A 25,579-nucleotide genomic window follows, 5' to 3' on the forward strand; every position below is an offset into this window, starting at 1 on the left:
TCTTCTCCTTTCTGTGTTGCTTCATGTCAGTGCTTCCTCTCGTTCGGTCTCAGCACATATGGATTCCGGAGCCGCTGCCAATTTCATGGATTTGGAAACTGCATCCTCCATGAGACTTACCCTTTTGCCCCTTACAACGCGATTAGTGGTCTTGGCGATTGATGGCACGGTTCTCCCAGGGGGCCCTATCCGCTTTCAGACTATTCCTGTTAAGATGTCAGTAGGGACACTCCACCAGGAGTGGATATCCTTCCTTGTCTTACCTAAGGCTTCATCTCCTATCATATTAGGTCTTCCTTGGTTACGGCTCCATTCTCCACACGTTGACTGGTCTGCTGGACAGATCCTGGCTTGGGGTCCCTCCTGTTCCTCTTCCTGCCTACTCAAGGGTACCCCAAAGGAGAGACTTCCTGTTACCACCATCCCAGTATCTTCTGCTCTTCCCGCTGTATATAGCGATCTCTGGGATGCGTCCTGCAATAGTCGGACTGATGCACTCTCTAGGTCATATGGTACTCTGGATGAGGGGCCCACCTATGAACCTGAGTCGATCATTCACTCCAGTTTGCATAACCATTTACCTTTGCCTGTCACTAATCTCCCTTGGACGCACAGCCAGACGAACTTGTCTGCAAGTTCCACAGTTGCTATGCCTTGTGATGCGATTGAGATGGTCGCTACACCTGACAATACTATTCAGCCGGCCTCTGCACCAGTTATGCCAGTCCAGCCCATGCCCAATGAGCTTCCTGCTTCTTGTTCAGGACCTTCTGTGACCTGGCCTCACCCTACTGCTACTATGTCCGTTCAAACCCGTTTAAGAGGCTCAATCCATCCTTTGGATAGAATACCTCATTCGGCCAGGAGGGGTTTTTAATCTTTTTCTCAGGGTTCTCTGCATTCTGTTTGTGTTGCAGCTACCCAGCTTGACTCTTGTGACATGTCACTTTCTAACCAACATGACCTCAGGGATCCACTGACCTCTGCCCAGTCTGGTGGTCCTGTTATGGATGCCCAGCTCATCTTTAAGGGTGTGGGGGTTGCTGCTCAGACTCCTGATCTTCTCATGCCCTTACCCATTCCTAAAAAGCCTTTAGTCCTCAAGTCCTCTCGTCCTCTCCCTACCTCTGTTTCGGTCTCTGAGGATAATCTAAAATACGAGGTTAGTCAAGTTTTGGATTCCCGGCTCCGTAAAGGCATTCTTCAGTACCTCGTACTTTGGAAAGGGTTGGGTCCTGAGGAGAGGACTTGGATCACTGCATCTGAGGTCTTTGCTCCCTGTCTGTTAAGGAGGTTCCATCTGGCGTTTCCCTTTAAGCCTGGACCCAGGCGGAGGAGGGGGAGGCCTCGTAAGAGGGAGGGTACTGTTATGGTTATGCAGTGATCTTCTTGTGTTTGCTTACCTCCCCTCATGTCTTCAGACTAGAGGCCAGCCACTTCCACCTGGTGGTTTTTATAACCTCTCCTCTAAGCATGACTCCACCCCAGGCCCTATTAGGGAGCCCTATATTAACCTGTGCACTGCAGGCCATCAGTGCTGATCAACCATTGTGTATTCCTTTGTGTGTTAGCTTCCTGTTTCCTGCCGAGTGCCCTGCTACTGTTTTCCGTTACCGACTTTGGCGTGTCTTGACTATCCCTGCTTGCCTGTGATCCTGACCTTTTGGCGTGTACCCGACTATTCTTGTCTGCTTGTGGCCCCGACCTTGGCTTTGTCCCTCACCATCCCTATCCTCCTGTTGCCTACTGTGGGTGTGAGCTGGGGGACCCTGGGGGTCGTGACCTGGAGCCAATTGCAGCCAAGTCCATCCTCACTACCAGAGGCAGTGGTGAACACCTGCTGGCTCTTAGACTCTGCGCCCCAGGGAATCTTACGCTCTAACCCCAGTGGGATCTGTCCCCCCTCTGCAGCAGTCAGCCGTAGGGTCCACAACCTTGCGATGCACTCCAGATCCCTACGGTGTGCACCTGTCACCTCGCCTCAAGGTGACCTGACAATCAGTCAGCCTGCTGGATGTGCGGTAATACTGTATGTAACTTTGGCTACATACAGTATACCGTGCTGAGCCAATCATGGTGAGCGATATATTCTATTAATGAATACAAAGCCTGTTCGGATTGGCTAAGTCAGAGAGGCGGGCTGACGATGTTACAATCTCGAGCAGGCTTTGTATTCATTAATAGAATACATCGCTTGCCGTGATTGGCTCAGTGTGGTATACTGTTTGCAGCCGAAGCTACGGTACATATAGTATTAACGCACATCCAAGGGGCTGACAGATTAGTAGATTTGTAAACAAAATGGCTGATAGACAAGACCCCATTGTGGGTCCACCAGCAAGAAGAAGGAAATATGAAGCCAGTTTCAAGCTGAAAATTGTAAACTTTACCAAGGAACATAATAACTGTGCTGCTGCAAGACAATATGGAGTAACAGAAAAGATGGTCCGAGACTGGAAAGCAAATGAAGATGCATTAAAAAGTATGCCAAGGGTTAAGTGTACATTAAGAAGAGGCACCCCACATTGGCCATAACTTGAAAATCATGTAGTAGACATGGTGCATGAGCATCTTCAAAATGGTTATGTAGTGATATGAAACAACACAAGTATGTTTGCACTTCAGTGGGCCAAATCGAACCCAGATCACAGCAAAGGATTTAGGGCCACTGTTATCCTAGTGTACTAGGTTTTTGGAAAGGAATAATCTGGTACTGAGGCAAAAGACCAAAATTGCACAAAAATTACCTGCAGATCTCAACGGCAAAGTAAGTAATTTCCATCGATATGTAATACAACAGTGCAGGGAACATGGCTATGCGTTAAGAAATATGGATGAAACACCTAGGAATTTTGATATGGTTGGAAATAAAACTGTCATATCAATAGGTGCAAGAACAGTGTTAATTAAAACCGGACATGAGAAGTCCAGACTAAGACCAATGATTATTTTTAAAAGAAAAACAATGCTGAAAATCAAGTTCCCTGTTGGAGTTTTTGTACATGTGAATGAAAAAGGCTGGATGGATGAAGAAGGAGTAAAGCTCTGGCTTGATAATGTATGGACTAGGCGACCAGGTGGACTTTGTCAAGAACGTAGCCTACTTATGTGGGATATGTTCAGGGCTCATTTAACTACCAGCATAAAGAAAAGGCTGGCAAGAATAAATACAGATGCAGCAATTATTCCAGCAAGTTTGACATTGTTGGATCTGTGCCTAAACAAGCCATTTAAAGATCGCATTCGAGAACAGTGGAATGAATGGATGGTTAGCGGCAAAAAGTCATTCACAAAAGGAGGAAACATGCGTGCGTCACAGTTGGATGTTTTGTGCAACTTTGTTATAAAAGCCTGAAATTATATTGATGCAGAAACAGTATTCAAGTCTTTCAAGTGTGGCATATAAAATTCATTGGATGGTATGGAGGACGACTATATGTGGCAAGATGACGGGGAAGCCGAAGCTGAAGCCACACCATCTGATTCAGAATTAGATCCATACGATGACTGTCTTACAAATGTATCACAAGATGTCATTGATGAACTTATGTTGTCAGATGATGAACATGATGAGGATTTTGAAGGATTTTAAGTAGCGGTAAGGCCGCGTACACACGGGCGGACTGTTCGCCCAACTTTGTCCGCTGAACAGTGTTTGGGCGGACAGTGCGCTCGTGTGTGGGCTTTCAGCGGACAGTTTCAGCGGACAGTTTGACGAACAAGGTTTTACGGAATTTCCGAAAAACTGTCCGCTGAAACCTTGTTTCAGCGAACAGTCCGCCCGTGTGTAGGCTTGTTCGTCAAACTAAGTTCCGCGCATGCTCAGAAAGGATTTACACGCCGAAAGTTATAATGCAGTGTATAGGACGTCGTATTTTTCGTCCCGTCGTACGTGCCGTTCACGTCATCGCGCACGGTTTCAGCAAACTGTTCGTTCGTCGTGTGTGGCCATGTCCGTCCATGCTAATTTTGAGCGGACTGTTTGCCGAAACTGTTTGACGAACAAGGTTGGGCGAACAGTCCGCGCGTGTGTACGCGGCCTTAGTCATAACCATTTTAATTAAAACATTTTAAATCAAATCTGATGTTTTTAAATGGTGTTGCCTCGGAAGGGGGATAGTCTTATACGGCAAGTATAGCCCAAACCCTATGTTTTAACAGGAAAATTACGGGGTCGTGTTATATGCCAAGTTGCCTTATACGCCGGTAAATACAGTACTATTTTTTTCTGCTAGTGCTGAACAGGCAGCTTTATCCCAGGACCCTGATAGCTTTTACCTTTAAATCTTCAAAACACATGAAAATTTACTATGTACTGGTCTGTAAATGCTTAGTGATCAGGGATATATTAATGGCAGTGCCTGTACAGCTTTAGAGCTGGCAACCTTGAAAAGGTGGAGGGTAAACCATAAGATATGTTTACCTGCACCCCTAATCCTTATAGTATGCCAACTAAAACTGCCAGTTTTACCAGTACTCTTTCTGCCCAGTCTAACAAATCCATCTTTTTAATTCAGAGTGTAAAGGAAATCTATGGTCACAATACAAAAAATAATTATTATTGACAGTATAAAGTAAACTTGTTTGAAAAATGTAATTTCATGTTGTGAGTTCTGTCTGTCCACTGGCCATCTTTTTTTACGACTTTCTAGATTCCCCGTATGCTTTGCAGCTTCTCCTCTGCTGTTTTCTTTCAATTTTTAAGGACTACATATTCCATAGTGCTTTGCTGCCTGCAACCAGTGACTCCTTTACTGACTCCACCTCCTGAAACTCCTCCTCTCAGCATGTCTGTAGTTTAGAAGGCAGGCTCTATGAATTCTGTGATACAACAGTGCCCACTCATAGGGCATAATGAATAAGAATCACAGAATTCAAGGATGTGATGTGAATGTGTGAGGAATAAATTTACAAACTTTAAGATTGTTCAGATCAATAGGAGTGGGCTAGAGATAACTAAAATGCAATGTGGAAATGAATAAATGATTTTACATTTGACCATGGACATACTTTAAGGTATTGTCTTGCCTTTGGGACAACATTAAAATCACATTGCTTTCATGACAGCCGTCTCCAGATAAGGGTAAACCAGCTGATGAACAATACCTTAGTTGATCTGAAATTTGGGTTTGGTTGCAATGCAGGAACAGGTTTCCTGTTTTCTGTCTGTTATAAAGAATTGATCATGCAAGGATCAGCTACAGGAAGGCATTCAGCACTATCACAGGCATGAGATGTACACCGGACACTAGGCATAGATCAGTAACAGGGTGGCAGACAAGAAGTTTGGACATAAAAAGGACACAGCAGAGGCCACCTGTAATAATGGGTCACAGCACATTTCAGTTTCTGTGTGCCAATCGCCTGTGTTTGCTCCTTGACTTCTAGCCAGGGAACGGACATCCATCTATTATTGCAAATGGAAGCTAAAGTATGCTGTGGATTTGCAGCTTATTTTTCTCCTAGTTTGGCAGTCTACATGCATATAGAGTCCCATTGATATTTGGCTTAAGCTGCTTTTAGAACATATCGTTCTGCAGAGAAAGCAATGTCATTGGGTAGATCTGGGCAGTGTAATAAGTGACACACTCAATGCCACAAAAAAAAACCAACACAAATGGGTCACCTATGTGTCACTTTTTGTTTATTGCGTGCTATATCTTCATTTAGTTAGCAGCATTGCATTGTTTGAAAACAATACAGTGTAGGATGTAATTTTCCTCTCATGTGGTCAGTAGTTGCGTTAACGCAAGGCTCCTTAAGGGACATTTATCAAGCATATTATCAACAAATGTAGATGCAAAGGCCACTGGAGATGAGACAGATTGCCTTAATTTCTTTCAAAACAGAGACCCTGGTCAGGGGCAGGTTTGCATTGCTGCTTTAGAACAGCTGAAGAGAAATATATGAATGAGGCTACCTAATTATAATATATACAAACCATTGTTCTTGTTCAGCCTAGCCTACCATTTCAACAGTCCAATCAATAAACTATGCAAAAAACTGACTTCGCTATAGTTGAGAGTTGATGATGGTTTGTCATGAATATGTTGCATTCTAACATATAGGCCAGTGCAAAACAATGTTGTAAAGTGTCTGAATTTGGAACTGAGTTTTGTATCATTTGACAGGTATTGTGGACACCCTAGCAACTGATCCAGCCATAATATTAATTGTGGTGGGAATGCTGATGTTTGCCATTACCTTTCTAGGATGTATGGGAGCACTGAGGGATTTGCATATTTTACTAAAAATCGTAAGTATGGGACAGAGGTGAACATGCTAACAGTGTCAAAAGATTTTTGACAAATTAACAGTTATGAACCGTTTAGATTTCCCATGACACTTCTAAATGTATAGAAGCAAATCTCACTTTATCCAGGCTATGCCATTTTGGGATTAAAACAAGACTATGGTATATTTTCAGTGAGTACATATTTTGAATTTTAATGGTAACTTTTAAAGTAATTTTTGGTTTCACCAGCAAAATCTCTCAAAAATTTCACGTTTTGAGTTTTTTATTAGGATTAACACTTGTAAATGTTATCAGTGTTTCATGGAACATGATTAACTTTATTGGCTTAAGAGACTTTGTTAGTTTAGGAATAGTGAATTCTGGACCATTCTCATTGGACAAAGTTAAAGCATTTCCCTATAGTACTGAAGCATATAAAAAAGAGTCCAAAACGCCAAAGAGGTCTAGATAGTGATATGAATAAGTGATATAAGTTGACAGCTGCAGTGAAAAAGACTTTGCAGGTGCAAAAATGATAATAAATAAAATAAATATACCACTTTAAATGCCACGATATTGAATAAATATCACATTTGAAATTGGTGCAACTTTAAATTGAAAAAAATTGCTAGAAAGTCCCATACAGGTTGTTTGTTGCAAACATCAATAGCCTTATAGCATTAAAAGTTCCAAATCCCAAATAAGGTGCTTGTGTTCTACAGAGTGGATGCAAATTCATGCTTGATAAGGGCTCACAAGACAGTGACCCACATAGATGTGAACTCATCCCTCCAAATGGACCAACTATTTCTAATTTGGTCAATCACACAAGTGGGGCAGTCCCCGTGGGTTCTCTGTGGGCTGGCGTGGTTTAGAATGGAAGTTCCTTAAATAAATTAATATGATAAAGAGAGCTTCATTCCTCTATGTACTGGCATTGTTCCTCTTGTAAATAGAGGAACAACAAGATGTTCCTCTTGTAAATAGACATGACAGAGAAAGCCTCATTGAGCAGCAATGTTTTAAAAAAATTATTCCAGATAAAAAGACATCACAATTAAAATCATATGTAAGGATGCCTAAAAGCCTGTCACCCGGTGTGAACAGCAGGTAATTTCTCAGGAAATTTGCCCTCAGGCAGTGGTAAGCCGCCTCTGCGGTGTACTGGTCGATTTCCGGAACCGGAAGTGTCACGATAACACAATAACAAGGGCCAACCTCTATGTATTTCAGCCAATCAAATGAGCCATCTTCAGGAGGTTGTAGTCCCGCCATTTTGGTTGAGGACACAAATACCCTCACTTCAGGTCACATGTGTGGTTTTATCCAATCAGGATTTTTTGGGGATTTTTTTTACCTGCTATTAACTTAAGGGTGCTCACAATCTCTTTACTGTCACATTTGGTGAACCAAATACTTATAACATCATTCCTAAACATGTCAGTATGATGTGAATCATAAGAGCAAAGGATTGAAATTATTATATAACTTCCAAAAACTGGAACAATAAACCAGAAGTGGAGTTGAGTACCTACAAATACCCATTAGCGCCATCTTGTGGCCAATATGTATTATTGTCTCTCTCCCCCATAATGCTATTCTATGGCCATCTAGTTGGCCCCCTGCCATCTAGTAGCTCAAGGTAGTAATTATCCAAAACAATTTTGGTGGGAGAGAAAGATAAATGTATAAAACCAAAAGCAATAATTTCAAAAGAAAGAAAGGGATTATCTCCCTTTCTTTCTTTTGAAATTATTGCTTTTGGTGTAACAAATTTTTGGGATGAGGTGCAGTATCTATATACATAGTATATAGTATTTTTTCATAATGCCGCGTACACACGACCAGACTTTTCAACATCAAAAGTCTGACGGAATGATTCCGGCAGACTATTCGATCGTGTGTGGGCTGCAGCGGACTTTTGATTTGCAAAAGTCTGACAGACTTTAGAAATTGAACATGTTTCAAATTTTTCCACCAGAACTCCGCCGGACCCAGTTCCTACCGAGAAATCCGCTCGTGTGTGTACTAGTCCGATGGACAAAAACCGATGCGAGGGCAGCTATTGGCTACTGGCTATGAACTTCCTTATTCTAGTCTGGTCGTACGTCATCACATTCGAATCCGTCGGACTTTGGTGTGATTGTGTGTGGCCAAGTCCGTTCATTCGGAAAGTCCATCAGAACTCTGTCAGAACTCTGTCAGAACTCCGTCAGAACTCCGTCGAAAGTCTGTCGGACCTAAGTCTGGTCGTGTGTACGTGGCATTAATGTATAAAAATTTGAAAAAAAATTGAATATAGAAAAGAAAATATGTACAAAGAAAATCAAAAAAGGGAAAAAAGAAGAAAAAGAAGAAAAATTAAAAATAAATATAAATGAGAAAATAAATAAATAAAAATAAAATTGAATATAAAATGCAATCATGAGAGGGGACTAACAAATTTTAAAAAAAACAATTAAGATCAAGCTCAATGTTCAACCCTAATGGTGTGAAGGTCTGGAGCTCAAAATTCCACCTAGACTCGTTTTGGGATATCTGTTTGACCATATTGGCACCTCTTCAGTGTCTATCTATAGTATCAATAGCATAGAAAGACAGTTCAGATGGGTCACAGTTATGTACCATTTTGAAATGATTTCACACGCTGTATTTTGGAAAACCGCTGCGTATATTGTCAATGTGCTCTCCAACTCGTATGGCCAATGTCCGAGATGTATGTTCTACGTACTGATGCCCACAAGTACATTCTAGGACATAGGTCACGTGTCTGGTATTGCATGTAATAAAACTTTTAATAGAATATTGTTTGTTAGTTTGATTAGACTTGAAATTGATATGTTTTCTAGGTGCGGCACCAGTACTTCTACATGGCAAGCATCTCCCGCACCTGTAGAAACTCTTAAAATCAAACATGGTTGTCCTTTCCCAATTGGGAGGATCAGGAATATTTTACCCAATCTGGTTCTCAGTCCAGGGGCTCTCCCATAAATAAATTTAGGTTTGGGGGTAATATTTCTTTAGGTGTAGGATCTTTTTGCAGGATTGGCCAATGCTTCTTAAAGATCTTCTCTAAATACTTGTATTGCTTATTCTTCTCTAAATACTTGTATTGCTTATTGAAGCCTGTTATAAAGGTGATGTCTCGGGTGCCTTCTTGTTTTTGTTTACTTTCTAGAAGTGTTTCTCTGTTTGTTCTTCCCACCAAATCTCTAAATTCCAGTAACCTGGTAAACCTGGTAAGGATAAAGCCCTTGTCCAGGAATCTCTGTATTAGTACATTAGTCTGGTCTATGTAGTCTTTAAATACTGAGCAATTTCTACATATACAAAATGAACTTGGGGGTTGCGCCTCCTCTCTCTACTAACCCCAAAGCCCTAGAAAGTACTTAAACGAAATATGTACCAAACTCAATTATACCAACAGGTGAATAGTGACATATAAACGAAATCACTACTCCTGTTAGTGATATAAACCACAAAATTACAAAATTTGTGTAAGTGTATATCTCAATAGTCCTTCATATGCCTTTAATTATGAAAATCTTTTAAAACATATTGCACTCACATTTCAGTGTGTCTACTAGCCGACACCAAGCTTATCCAGGTTCCTGATGACGCAAGAATTGTGAAACGCGTAGAAGCTGTGGGAGATACACTTTTCTTCAAGGAAGAGCCAGGAACAGGTTGGCTAAGTGGAGGGAGCCAAGAACCACCTACAGAACATCATTGGCTTGCCCGATTCCATGTTGTTTACTTATGGCTGGATAAGCTTGGTGTCAGCTAGTAAACACACTGAAAAGTGAGTGCAATATGTTTTAAAAGATTTTCATAATTAAAGGTGAAACGGTTTTACACTATGTTGGTTTTATTTACCTTTGTATGATTATATGGATATTGAGGAATTACTAATGGGAGAGTGGATTGAGGAGTGGTTATCCATTGAATGAACCGAAGGCTTATTATATGGTGAAGTCCGGGTGAGTGGCCATTCTATAAGGTGGTGGTGGCACAATTTGTTTTTTTTTGGTGACACATGTGGAATATTTATCAGAAGATGAATCGGATTTGAGTTGAAACAGCCTGATCCGGTTTAGGATTCTGATCTAATGAGATATACACTTACACTAATTTTGTAATTTTGTGGTTTATATCACTAACAGGAGTAGTGATTTCATTGCACATCTTGGGGGGTCCTCTTGGGTGATCACCATTTATATGTCACTATTCACTTGTTGGTATAATTGAGTTTGGTACATATTTAGTTTAAGTACTTTCTAGGGCTTTGGGGTTAGTAGAGAGAGGAGACACAACCCCCAAGTTCATTTTGTATTTTTTTTCACCCCACACAGGTGGGGAAAATATTTTGGGTTTGCAGCGCACCTATAAGGAAAGAAGGGGTAGTTTTGAGCTCCGGTATAATTGTAGTTTTTTTGAATTTCTACTTATACCTGTACGTGATTGCAATTTTCCACTGAGGGTGATGGCAACTACAGATAGGAATGTAGCCATTCCTATCAGTAGTCTTGAAGTGAGTTTTAGTTCTAAGCATGTCTCCATCTTTAAATATTTGTATATCTAAAAAAATCCACATGCTAATCATGTATATTGACGGTGAATTTCATTATATAATGGTTATCATTAATATGTGGATTAAACTCACTAAGAGTCTCTGCCATCCCTTGCCATACAATCAGTATGTCATCTATATACCTGTAGTAAGCTCATAGGTTTGACCACATTTCACTATATATCGCCTCATCCTCCCACTTGTTGGGGAAGATGTTAGCGAAAACTCGGGGCGTATTTCGCTCCCACTGAAGCATGTCCACCGCCTACAGTACATAATCCTGTTGGCCAGCGAGGCAACCATTTATAGTGATGGGCCAATGAAAATAGTTATAAATCACTTAGCAACAAGCTCCTACCTGAAGCATTTGCATAAATAGAATGGCAAAAGCTGCTGCAGTTATTATTTGGTGCCTGCATTTTATGCTAATGAGTAAATATCCTGGCCATCCCCCTACCAGTCCTGGCAAGCACAATGGTGCCTAGCACAGAGTTAGAGGAAGCAGGGACATAACTACAAATCATAGCGTCCCATAGTAAAATTCTGATTACTCAATTTCCAGTGTCAGCTGGTATCCCTAATACCAAACTCCTTTAGCAGAGGTAGTAAGTGGCCTATACTTCCACAAATTTTAAGTGCAATGGTGTTCAAAGTAAATGCCCCTGTTACATTGGTGGTCAGTAGAGAAGTGTAAACTTTCCTTTCTAGTCATTGTAGAATTTCCTGTTATATTGATGGTGAGAGAAGAAATGACAACTTACATTGATGGATGACAGAGAGGTGTCCATCTATACTGATGTTTAAAGACATAATGACATCCTTACACTGGTAGTCAATGGAAAGAGTGGTCACTTACATTAGTGACCAGTAGGAAGAATGCTTTGTACATTGGTGGTCAGTATATTACCCCCTTACTTTGGTGTTCAGTGAGCAGAATACTTTTTTACACTGGGTCAGTAGAAAATAGAATGCTGCTTTATAGACAGATAATAATTAGATGTTTATACTGAAATATTAAAACAGTATTATAGTTATGGGATTATGCAAATATCTGTGGTTTTGGAGGTTTTCACGTTTTTCCACAAATACAACCAATTAATTCAAGTTTGTTTATCTGTGCTATTTTGAAGACAAGTGATTACAACGATATGCTAAAAAATATATTTATGATATATTTCAGTGTAAAATAATATCAGATATAGCTCGTGATAATACAAAAAGATAATATATACTTTCAATTATCAAATATATATCGGACATACAGATGATAATACAATTTTACCACAAGCTCTTATTACAAAATGTCATATTTCAACACTTAGTAAACTTATACTTAGTAACACTTAGTAAATAGCTTTCCGTGGCTCTACGGACTTCTGTAAACAGGCTAGGTGTTGATTTTAACACTTGTGATTCTTCTCAAAACAAACAAGCCTTAAAGCTTTCACTTTTAAAATGCATGGCCAAAATGTTATACTGTGCACATAGCTTGAAAATTGAATCAAGACTTATTTACGGTCAAATTATTTATCTAATGAATTTTATGTTTAAACATATATCATAACAAAGCCATTGATAAGACTATTAAAGTCAGTTTTTGTTGAGATATACAACCATGTGTATTTCTCTATATTTGAAAAAAGAATAATTTTGTACTGCAGTTAGAAACAAAACAATTCCAAATATTTTACAAAGTTTAAAGGGTTTTAGTAATGTATATGCTAAATAATTCAAATATCAATAGATTGAATAGAAAATTAATACTTTACCAGTTGTCTAAGAAACTTTTGATGAGAAGTATTAGTTAAGTGTTTCAAATGACTTCTTCCAACATTCCTACATCTCTGCACATCTTCCAAGATTCTTTCAGTCCCCTTCTCTAGCTCATTCACCATCCAGATTCTTTCAGTCCCCCTCTCTCCAGCTATGTGTATACTCTTTTATCCCACCCTAAAAGTGTGTGTGTGTGTCACTACTATGTAATTGATGATGTCAAACCACGGGTTATTTCTATGTAACCATGACAAAATCGTCTGGGCAGCCATTTTGGACTCTTAATATTTTCACCAGCAGGGGGAAGTTTTGTATTATAATTGATTTTATTTAATAATTGAATAACCTTTTGACCTTAGCTTAGAAAAAACACAATAAACTATTAAAAACTGTCATTTATGTGTCAATTTCCTAGACACTGCATCTACAACTATAAATATGGTTGCGTGACTGTTTGGATAAGGTTATTAACTTAACTTCTCGCATACCTTGAAAGCTAAGTCATGGCATCAGAAAAACCTCCTGGTTATTCAAAATACAAGGATTTTACATCAATATAATTTCTATACTCTTAAACTTTTCATAGGATTCCATATTTGTAACACTTGTCATGATAATATATATGTATTAATGGGTTATGATTATCTAAACAATACATTATGAATATATTATGAAAGAAAATTATTAATAACATGTATAAACCAATATATATAAATATGTTAATATGATTATTTATGCAGTAAATAATACAATAAGTTTCATTTGTGAATAAGCCCTATCTTATTCCTCAATCCTGGAAACAAAATTTAGGTCTGTGAGCTCATTTGAAATATTAATCTCTAGTCTAAACACTAGCCATGGACCCTCTTCTTATCTTTACAGGCTGACAGAAAGAGAATTTACTATCTTAAGAGAACTTAACACAATACACTTAAAACATTCTGACTATTCGGGCCCGAGGGCCCACAGCCACTAGGGGGCCCCATCAGGGTTGCCAGCCTCAGTAAAAGCGTGGACAGATTGTAAAAATCGGTGTTTTTTTACATCTGTTCCTGAAATGTCCCTTACCGACATGCTTTTGCTGTAAAAATCTTGAGGCTATAGTTATTTCGCCTCTCCACTGCCTCCTCAGCCAATGGAGATGCACTGTACACGCCCCCTTCCCCCACGCAGCTTTTTTGACTATAGAGCAGGAGATGCCGACAGCGGGAGGAGAGGGAGGAGAGGGAGGAGGGCGAGGACACAACCTGCAGTGCAGTGAAGAACGTTCTGCAGCCTGATAGCAGGTAAGCTGGTTGATTTAAATGTATTCTTGTCAGTGCTTACAATGGTGAGGGGGAGGGGGGGAGGCTGTGTTTCTTCTAGCATGGCTCCTCCTGTCTCTGGGGATGTTAGATCGATTTTTTGTGGAAGAAGTGCACTGCTCCTGGAGGAAGGACTTTCTGAACTTCTTCCCCAATCTCTCCCTACTCATCACCTGCTCACCAGTAAACAGGCTCAGTCTCAGTCTCCGGCTCAGTCTCCTCCTCTCCTGCATCACCACATCCAATGTCTGTGAGCTGCTGGGGCACTACAAGTACCAGCATGCTAGGAGATGGGGGCAGCAGCAGTGTGCTAGGAGATGGGGGCAGCAGCAGCAGTGACTGTGTGTGTATATATTCTGTGTGTTTCTGTACACTGTGGCTGTATGTATACTGTGTGTGTGTGTATACAGTTGTGCTCAAAAGTTCACATACCCTGACAGAATTTATGATTTCTTGGGCATTTTTCAGAGAATATGAATTATAACACAAAAACTTTTCTTTCACTCAATGTTAGTGATTGGCTGAAGCCATTTATTATCATTCAACTGTGTTTACTCTTTTTAAATCTTAATGTCAACAGCAACTACCATATCACCCCGATAAAAAGTTTACATACCCCAGTTCTTAATTTTGTGTATTGCTCCCTTTAACATCAATGATAGCTTGATTTTGTGGTATTTGTGGGTGAGGCTCTTTATCTTCTCAGATGGTAAAGCTGCCCATTCCTCTTGGCAAAAAGCCTCCAGTTACTGTAAATTCTTGGGCTGTCTTGCATGAACTGCACGTTTGAGATCCCCCCAGAGTGGCTCAATGGTATTATTGAGGTCAAGATACTGAGATGGCCACTCCAGAACTTTCTACTGTAGTCAATGACAGATCGGCTTGGCCTTGTGTTTTGGATCATTGTCATATTGGAATGTACAAGTACATCCCATGTGGAGCTTCCTGGCTGATGAATGCAAATGTCTCCAGTATTTTTTGATAACATACTGCATTTATCTCACCATCAATTTTGACCAAATTTCCTGTGAATTTGTAGCTCACACATCCTCAAAACATCAGCGTTCCATCACAGTAGTGTAGCGGCGGCTCCTGAAGAGCACGCGCTATGCGTTTTTCTAAAATTAAAGTTGCTTAAACTGCAGTTTGGTTTGGATATATTTGTCTAAATTGGACCTCTGCATGGACTGTGAAATGTTCAGCCTAGCCGCAGGGGGCACTGTCTCTTTGGCAGGCGTGAAACTATAGTCTGGTTAGGTGCTTAAGTTACTCTCTTCCGGAGTTAGGTCAGTGGGAGTGGCCCTCTCACTGTGCCCTCTGGGAGAGGGTACTTAAGATGCAGATGTCACGTGCTTCGGGGGTTCTGGTCCAGTATGATGTGCTGATTACATGGTCCTGGTCCTCCTGACCAGCCCCCAGGAAGGCTATGGCCTGGGGTGCAGATCCACCTGACTTTAATGTCTTGGGGCTGGCTAGCCCAAGGCAAGGAAACTAAAGGAGGATTCCGAGGTGGTTGGGTGCCATCTCCAGTTCGACCCAGTGTACTTCAAGCATTCCAGGGGTGGACTCTTTAGAAGAACACCATGTACGGGTTGGTTTTCTTAACAAGAGCCTGGAAAGGCTGAAGTAACCGAGAGAATCCGGTCTTGTGGATATCGCCAAGCAGGCTGAAAGATCCAGGTATCCTACAAGTGTTCTAAAGCTTAGTTTCCCTACATGTTCTGCAACAACGTCTGTGACAAAGACTTTGTTCCTGAGTATGCACCAAGTTGGCTGCTAGGCCATGTGAGAGAGGGACTGTCCAACTCGAGTGATCATCCAGCTGCGAATGGCTATTCTCTGGATGAAGTCAAAGTAAGCAAGTTCTTTAACGTTTTTGGACTTTGACATTAAGAGTACCTGAACTTCCTTTTCCAACCCTCTGATCCTAATTTGAAAGACTGTTCAATTGTCTGAGTTTTTGCAAATAAAATCCATTCAAGTTGATCTATTGTCAGTTTCAAGTTACTGGGCCATCTACCACGGGACATCCCCTAGACGTGCAACAAGGAGAACAGAGAGCAACGGTAAGCCCCAAAATAACCAGCAGCTCCTTCGGGGGTTAGTGCTACAGTGGGAATGGTATACCTTTCACCATAGGCCTTGTAGACTCCTCTCCAAATGTAGCATTTCTGGTTGTGGCCAAAAATCAAAATTTTGATCTCATCACTCCAAATGACTTTGTGACAGAAGGTTTGAGGCTTGTCTATTTGGTATTCTCAATTCCTTGGATATCTTTTTATATCCCTTTCCTATTTTATACAGTTCAACTACCTTTTCCCGCAGATCCTTTGACAATTCTTTTGCTTTCCCCATGACTCAGAATCGAGAAATATCAGTGCAGCACTGGATGAAAGATGCAAGGGTCTGTCAGAAGCCCAGAAACTCACTGACCTTTATACACACACACTAATTACAAGCAAACAGGTGAGGATGGTTACCTTTAACCACTTGCCGCCCGCCATATAGCAAAATGACGGTGGCAAAGTGGTTTTAATATCCTGACCAGACGTCATATGACGTGATCAGGATATTAAGCCGCTGCACGCCCCCGGGGGCGCGCATCGCAGCGATCGTTGTTGCGGGGTGTCAGTCTGACACCCCGCAACTACGATCTCGGTAAAGAGTCTCCGACGGAGACTCTTTACCACGTGATCAGCCGTGTCCAATCACGGCTGATCACAGTTTAAATAGGAAGAGCCGGTGATCAGCTTTTCCTCACTTGCGTCTGTCAGACGCGAGTAGAGGAGAGCCTATCGGCTGCTCCTCTGACAGGGGGGGTCTGTGCTAATCGATTATCAGCATAGCCCCCCCCCCCCAGGATGCCCACACTGGACCACCAGGGATGCCACCAGGGGATGCCCAGCACCAGGTATGCCCTCCTAGACCACCAGGGATGCCAGCCAGTGCCCATAATGAATGCCAATTAGTGCCCATAATGGATGCCAATCAGTGCCCACAATGGGCATCACTGATTGGCATGCATTATTGTTTGGCACTGATTGGCATCCATCCCTACAATACTTTGAATTACAATGCCGCCCATTAGTGCCCATCCGTGCCACCCATCCATGCCCATCCATGCTGCCCATCCGTGCCCATCCGCGCTGACATCCATGCCGCCTATCCATGCCCATCCATGCCCATCCGTGCAGCCTATCCATGCCCATCCGTGCCGCCTATCCATGCCCATTAATGCCAATCCGTGCCACCTATCAGTGCCTATTTGTGAAACCTATCAGTGCCTATTTGTGCCGCCTATCAGTGTCTATCAGTGCCACCTATCAGTGCCACTTCATTGGTGCCACCTCATCGGTGCCCATCAGTGCCATCTTATCGGTGCCCGTCACTGCAGCCCCTTCAGTGCCCATCAGTGAAGGAGAAAACTTACTTATTTACAAAGTTTTGTAACTGAAACATGTTTTTTTTTCAATATTTCCGGTCTTTTTTTATTTGTTCAGCAGAAAATAAAAAACCCAGAGGCGATCAAATACCACCAAAAGAAAGCTCTATTTGTGGGAACAAAATGATAAAAATTTAGTTTGGGTACAATGTAGCATGACCGCGCAATTGTCATTCAAAGTGCGACAGCGCTGAAAGCTCAAAATTGGTCTGGGCAGGAAGGTGTATAAGTGCCCGGTATTGAAGTGGTTAATAGCCATTCAAACTCCTTTGTGTGCATGTTATTAGGTCAAAATCACCAGGGTATGTAAACTTTTGATCAGGGTCATTTGGGTAGTTTCTGTTGTCATTACGATCTAGAAAGAGTAAACACAGATGATTGATAATAAATGGCTTGAGCCAAACACTAACCATGAGTGAAAGAAATGTTTTTGTGTTATCATTCATATTCTCTGTAAAATGGCCAAGAAATCATAAATTCTGCGAGGGTATGTAAACTTAAAAGCACAACTGTATACTGTATGATCCATGTGTGCCCACTGCCGCTCAACAGATGTCGATCTAACAATCAACTTTTGTTGAACAGACATGTTGGAAAAAAGGCCACTCAATCAGCGGCTGTGTTGCCAACCGTCCACAGAAAGGAGAAAAATCCATTAGTTGCCATTCGGAGCCATCTGATTGGTGCTCTGCTGAGCTAGGCCTCAGATTAGGCAGCAGGGCAGGTCTGGGTGCACACCTGTATGGTGACATTATGGCACACACCAAGCACAGTTTTTGTTCATATGCCCCACTGCCCGATCTTAGGTCAACCACAGCAGTTCACTATTCAGATGGCTCCAAGACTGCACATGCGCAGTTCAGAGACTGCAACAAGTGGATTTAAAAAAAAAAAGCCTTTTCCTGCCAGCTGCCTACCACACCAAGTACCAAGGTGAAAAGGCGTGTGTGTGTAAGGAGACACTGATGGAAGGTGCCACTGCGGGGCACTGCTGTTATGTGGCACTCTGGGGGGCTCTGCGGTAGGGTGCCACTCTGGGGGTTCTACTGTAAGGGGGGACTCTGATGTAAGGTGGCATTCTGGGGACTCTGATTTATAGGGATAATGTTGGGACTTTAATGTAAGGGAGGACGCTGATGTGAGCGTGGCGCTCATCCTGACTGCTGTACTCTATATGTTGTTTTGTTTGTTACTTGCTCCTCACCCACCTACTCTGTACATTATAGTGTACATAGACCTGACCAAGGTGTTCATTGTTTCAGTTGCTGGTTTTAATTAAGTTCTACCTGTAAGGTAGCTTCAGTAAGGGCCAGTTCACACCACATGCTGTCCAGTGCGTTTTTTTTTGTGCAGAAAAAATGCATGGATAGTAGGCTATATGGTTTCCAATGGCATAGTTCATACCATTGCAGTCAATCCAGGGCTTGCCCATTCAAGAAAAAAAAGTAGAACATGCTACAATTTTCCTGCACCGGACTGACAGGAATGCAGTAAAATGCATTAAAACTGCACTGGAACACATCAAAAACGCACTGGGACCCAGTCAAGGAAAAAAAACAGGAAAAGAAGAAAAAAAAGCATTTGGAATGCACACGGAAATGCATTAAAAACGCACATGCATAAACACATCCAGAACAAAGTGAATTTTTGTGGTGTGAAACAGCCCTAAGACAAAAAATAGCTTTTTTTTTGTTTTTTTTTGTGCATGAAAACATATGTAAGGAAACATTTATTTTAAAAACAAATGATCCTTTGACCTGTAATGTATTTCTGTCTGTGAAATTATCAGTTGCGACACAGTAATTGGAATATTATGGGTACAAGGACTGTGGTATGTTTGCATTATATACAGCAGATTCTGATTTTGTTTAATCCTCCTTTAAGCCCCCGTACACACGGTCGGACATTCCGACCACAAAATCCGTCTGATTTTTTCTTATGGATTTTGTCCGAAACTGGTGTTGCATACACACGGTCGGACAAAGTTGTTGGAAAATCCAATAGTTCGGAACGTGATGGCGTTTGTTAGTTACGACAGGACTACGTTCAGGCTAGTAGCCAATAGCTTTGGTCTCGCAATTTGATCTGAGCATGCGTGGCACTTTGTCCAATCGGAATTCTCTACAAACGATCGGACAAATCGGATTTTGTTGTCGGAAAAAGTCCGATAGAACCCACACACGATCGGATTTTCCAATAATATAATCCGATCGGACCTTTTCTGTCTGAATTTCCGACTGTGTGTACAGGGCATATGTTTGCCATGGTGCGCCATGCATGCCACAGGTTAGCATCTCCCTGGTAGGGGGCCCAGGAGCCCATGATGCTGTTAAGGTGGTACTGCCTATGAAAGGCTACTGGTGCCGTTACTGGATCGCCAGCTTTAAGTTCCCTGCCACTCTGCACGTCACCAAGCTTGGTGCCCCTCCACATGGGTATGCCCATATTAATGTTGCATCAAAAAGATGGCTGCCGCACAGTGGCAATCTGTAAGCCTGGGGGCCCCATAATCTCTTATTGCCTGGGGGGGCCTCATGAGCTGTCAGTCCACCCCTGGTAATGACCATATTAAAATCCAACCAATTCTTCTCTAGGTTTTGGATAAAGTGGGCAGGGGTTTGGACTTGTATCAGGTTTTATTTGCCAGTTGTGTCCCTATGATGAGACATCCTCTCGCTTCCTATGCTGGTGACACCAGGGCAAAAATTGGAGGAACAGTGATCACTGCAATAGAAAGACATAGGAAATAAAAGCATATAGAATTTTCCACCCTTCCCAATTTAATTAAAACATGTTTTTTTGTCCTTAATAAACATTGATAGGATAAACTGATGCTATTCACATATAGACTTTAGTTTTAGATTTGTATTAGATAAGACATTAACTATTTCTATGTGTGAGTTACAGTTTTTCCTTGCTTGCTTGAAAGTGCATTATTCTTTACAACTTTGTTGTTGATATATTTACGCCTATGTCATTTTGCTTGTTGACTTGTTGGCAAAAAATCAGTTACCATGGAAATGAAATACCTGCAATCCCCATCCGAACCAACAAAACAAGTTTCTGCTATTTTTCCCACCCATCAGGCAGAAAATTGCTCTGCACTTTAAACAACTCATTTTGTAGAGACTATCTGAAAGGAGATAGCTTTTTCCTTGATTGCTTTTGATTATTTATGCTTTAAAGGACTACTAACTATAAAATATAGTGTTAGAAAAATGAATAGGAATCTACATTACCGCAATTTTTTTTTCTAGATACTGGCGGTCCCCTAGTTACAAACATCAGACTTACAAACGGCTCCTACTTACAAACGGAGGAAGACAACAGGAAGTGAGAGGAAATCTACCCCTAGGAAGGGAAATTCACTCTTGTTATGCCCAGTACACACAAGCGGAATTTCCGTTGGAAAAGTCTTGGATGTTTTTTTCTGACAGAATTCCACTCAAGCTTGGCACACAGTCACACAAAAGTTCTCTGAACTTTCGACCGTCAAAAACACGGTGACATGCAACACTACGACAAGCCAAGAAAAATGCATCGAGTTGTTTTCGAGCATGCGTAGCAAATTTGCGCGACCGAATTGGTACAGCCGTTTGGATCTTCCGATCAGAACTGTTTCCGACCGAAAAATTGAGAAACTGCTCTCAATCTTTTGCTGGTGGGAATTCCGCCAACAAAAGTCCGATGGTCTTGGTCGGAATTTCTGACCAAAAGCTCACATCAGACTTTTGCTGGCGGGATTTCTGATCGTGTGTACGGGGCATAAAAGTTATTCTGGGGAAAAGGTAGTGAGGAACGTTAGGGGGTGGTGTGTTGCACATTCTAGAGCTTCACATGGTTTCTTTTTTGATTTAACTTTGTTTGAAGTGCACAAAGTGACAGTTCATCCATGTCTCCGCACAGCAGCACAGTGCATTGAGTTGCTGTGCGGCGATGTGCAGTGCCCGTGTCTGCAATTTATCACAGCTCAATACATCACACCTCCCGGCTGCATTGCAGTGTGCATGGAGCACATAGAAAACAATTGTTTTCTATGTGCCCTAGAGGTGACCAGTGTTCACCCAGTGTGGAAAAACACCAATCAATGCACCATGTGCGAACAAGGCCTAAAATTTGTCTTTAGTCTGGCCCGGGGCCATGGCTATTTGTATCCTTGATGCTGTGCTACTGATTTCTGCTCCCCTATTTAGAAACCCTGGTAACAAAATAAAATTGTTTACTAGCATAATTTTACTTCTACCTCTTTCCCACCTTGTCTATATGCATGTTTAATGTTAAAAATCATAGTTAAAAAGTTACTAGGTCACTCTTTATGTTTTCATTTTTGTTTATATTTTTCAGTTTGCTGCTATGCTTCTGCTGGTCTTAATTCTTCAGCTTGTTGCAGCCGTTCTTGGCTTTATATTTTCAGGAATGGTAAGTACTGTACATTTGTCTTAAAGTGATACTAAACAGAGAAGTGTTAATTGCCATAATTCATTCACATAAATCATATGCAGTATATCATACTAATGTTTTTTTTTTTTTTTTTTAATCCTCCATAAGTACCTTATTCTTGCAGCGCTGTTGTGTGGTCACATAATCTTTCCCTGTTCTTTGGCATTTGCGGGGAAAGATCTTTGGGAGCGGCTTCTATTACTGCAGTATTAGTCTGTGTCTGCACAATCCTGATTGGTGCTGTGCCAGTCGGATGAAAAAAAAAACAGCTTCAGAACAGCAATTTAAACTACATTATAAGAAATGTTTTACAGCTCCCTCTTAATCTTTATGGAACATCAAATGCTTATTTTGTGCATTAATGCAATGTAAGCAGAGTCAAAGATGATGGACACTAGCTTTTATTTTGTTCAGACAGCATCTGCATTTAAGGCTATTTCTAACTTAACAGGCATTAGCAATTACATTTCATATCTTTAGTACTGATTTATTTTAAAAAAACAAAGCTTTTTTTGTGAGTTTCTAAGTGAATCTAAACAATCAACATACTATTTCCAGCCCCATAGTGTTTAGCAATAGGAGGATGTGAAGGTGGAGAGTGTAATTTTCCACCGTGTATATGTCCACAATTGTGACTCTATAATTACATGGGCTGCACAGATAAAGAGAAACAGAGAAAGAAAGAAATTATCAGCTTAGAAGGGAACTGAAACTGGAGCATGCTCAGTAGATGACAACAGCTGGTTTATACAATCTCAGGCTGCAGTGCAAACACAGAGAATATGGGAGGAATAGCTGAAGGAAAGATCAACCAGGTATATTTCACCCTACATACAACAAATGATTTAGTGGCTTTTTGATTATGCACACACTGTTATAAAGCATGTAATTTTTCATAGTCTGAGTTTAAGGACACTTTAAAGATTGCAAGGATCAGGAGGTTGCAAGGATCAGGATTCAGTACTATGTGAGAGATTCATTTGATGGTAACTACTGCCATTGCTAGAGATTTTTTCAGTCTATTCTTGTGCAGTGAAATGTAACAAATTACACATACAGTATACTGCTTTTTTTGGAATTCTACTTGTTCTGCCTATTCAATCTAAGCACTAAAAGTGAGATCTCTACAACCGATACAGTTGTGGCAAGACAGCTATAACTTACCTTCTCAGTAGAAGTAGCAGACAATGATTCGATCCAAATGACATCCTGCAGATTGTAGAAAGCTGTGAAGATGTTCACAGATGAACAACAGATCAAAAAAACATAATACATTTAGCTCAGAGTTCAGAACAGAAACTAAAGACACATTGAAAAGAGGGTGGGACTAACTAAACAGAACATCTCCTATGGATTAAGGAAAGGACAAAATCAATTGAATCCAAACAAACAACAAACAATGTATGTGTAACATGATATAATTTCTGTTTATTTTAACCCCACAGTAATTTTACCACATGGTAACACATATATGTGGTGTCCAGAAGGTGGGCTTTAAACTTGGGCAGTGGATATATGTGTTCCTGTGTTTGTGCTGGGAGCACACTGAATTGCTTCCTCCCAGCATAGAGACCAGGCTTTCACTGAGAGCTCGTGGGAGTCCTGGTTCCTGATCACCTGCCTTTGAATGGCTATTACAATGATCAGTCAGGCCGCGTACACACGGGCGGATTGTCTGCCCAACTAAGTTCGTCAGACAATCCGACAGACAGTCCGTCCAAACTTTTGAATGAACGGACTTGCCCACACACGGCACTTTTTGAGCGGACTAATACAGCGGACTAAGTCCGCCATACAATCCGCTCAACTTTTGAAATGAACGGACTCGCCCACACACGCGGAGGAAAGTCCGCTCATTTCGAGCGCGTCTCCAGGTAGGCGGGGCCCGCGAAGGAGACGTGGCTGGCCCCGCCGCCTGGAATGGACTTAAAGGGGAACCCCAACTGCCAAAAAAATCGGCGTGGGGGTGCCCCCCAAGTCCACAACAGACCCTTGTCCGAGCACGCTACCCGGCCGGCCAGGAAAGGGGGGCGAGCGAGCGCCCCCCCTCCTGAGCCGTACCAGGCCACGTGCCCTCAACATGGGGGGTGCCTTGGGGAAGGGGGGCCGCGCGCCCCCCCACCCCAAAGCACCTTGTCCCCATGTTGATGAGGACAAGGGCCTCTTCCCGACAACCCTGGCCGTTGGTTGTCGGGGTCTGTGGGCGGGGGGCTTATCGGAATCCGGGAGCCCCCTTTAATAAGGGGGCCCCTGGATACCGGCCCCCCACCCTATGTGAATGAGTATGGGGTACAATGTACCCCTACCCATTCACCTGTGAAAAAAAAGTACAAAAAAAAACACAACACAGGGTTAAAATATTTTATTGCACAGCTCCGGGGGTCTTCTCGCCGGACTCCTCCGCTATCTTCTTGTAGCTCTTTTGCTAGCGGAGGAGCCCGGCTTTTTTCCTCCCCGCCACCGGCCTCTTCTCCCGACTTCGGGGGTCTTGTCCCCCTCTTCGGTTCTTCTGCCGGGCCACCGCGCCTTCTTCTAGCTCTTTTACAGGCGGTGGCCCGGTTTTCTGTCGCCGCTGTCGCTGTCGCCGCCGCCTTCCGTTCTTCTTCTTCTTCTTCTTCTTCTTCTTCTTCCCCAGGAGATGTTGCCTCGACGATCTCTCCGGCCGGAATGCCAGAGCCGCGCTGCGCGGCCACTTATATAGTGACAATGGGGCTGTGTCACATGGTATATGTCACATGGGTTGGTGTCACATGGTGACCCCGCCCCCTTACGATGTCATAGTCCCCATGTGACATCAACCCATGTGACCAACCCATGTGACATATACCATGTGACACCGCCCCATTGTCACTATATAAGTGGCCGCGCAGCGCGGCTCTGGCATTCCGGCCGGAGAGATCGTCGAGGCAACATCTCCTGGGGAAGAAGAAGAAGAAGAAGAAGAAGAAGAGGAAGAAGAACGGAAGGTGGCGGCGACAGTGACAGCGGCGACAGAAGACCGGCCACCGCCTGCTCCCGGATTCCGATAAGCCCCCCGCCCGCAGACCCCGACAACCAACGGCCAGGGTTGTCGGGAAGAGGCCCTTGTCCTCATCAACATGGGGACAAGGTGCTTTGGGTGGGGGGGCCGCGAGGCCCCCCCTTCCCCAAGGCACCCCCCATATTGAGGGCACGCGGCCTGGTACGGCTCAGGAGGGGGGGGGGGCACTCGCTCGCCCCCCTTTCCTGGCCGGCCGGGTAGCGTGCTCGGACAAGGGTCTGTTGTGGACTTGGGGGGACCCCCACGCCGATTTTTTACGGCGTTGGGGTTCCCCTTTAAGTCCATACCAGGCGGCGGGGCCCGCGACGTCTCCGTCGCGGGCCCTGCCTACCTGGATACCCGCTCGAAATGAGCAGACTTTTCTCCGGGCGGGAAAAGTCCGCTCATTTCGAAAGTACAGCGGACTGGCACACACACGGGCGGACTGTCCGCTCAAACCAAGTTTGGACGGACAATCTTACGAAAATTCCGTAAGACTTTGTTCGTCAGACAGTCCGCTGAAAAAGTCCGCTGAAGCCCACACACGAGCGGACTGTCCGCTGAAATGTGTTTCGGCGGACTAAGTTGGGCAGACAGTCCGCCCGTGTGTACGCGGCCTCACTGTGCAGCCCGGACCTGCGATTTCTTCCCTCTAAATGAAGAGAAAAATACACTGTATCTTTCTCTCCTTGCCAATGGATAAAAATGTACTCAAACATAAGTGTGTATCTAAAAAAAGAATTAAAAAAAGGGAAAAAATAGCTAGATCAAGGTTTGATCTAAGTTAGTGACAGGG

The 25,579-nt window shown here is 42.6% G+C and overlaps 1 protein-coding gene across 1 annotated transcript in view; it reads left to right on the plus strand.

The window, feature by feature from the left end:
* Positions 1–25,579, plus strand: part of LOC143974291 (tetraspanin-33-like) — a 46,310-nt gene that overhangs the window by 11,397 nt on the left and 9,334 nt on the right. Inside the window, exons 3-4 of the mRNA XM_077475506.1 lie at positions 6,132–6,256; positions 21,669–21,743. Coding sequence (XP_077331632.1) covers positions 6,132–6,256; positions 21,669–21,743 — 200 coding nt within the window. The remainder of the gene's footprint in view (positions 1–6,131; positions 6,257–21,668; positions 21,744–25,579) is intronic.

This window comes from Lithobates pipiens, unplaced genomic scaffold, assembly GCF_037356315.1.
Source record: "Lithobates pipiens isolate NorthernLeopardFrog02 unplaced genomic scaffold, aLitPip1_a1.2 Scaffold_13, whole genome shotgun sequence".
In the NCBI taxonomy this organism is placed as follows: Eukaryota; Metazoa; Chordata; class Amphibia; order Anura; family Ranidae; genus Lithobates; species Lithobates pipiens.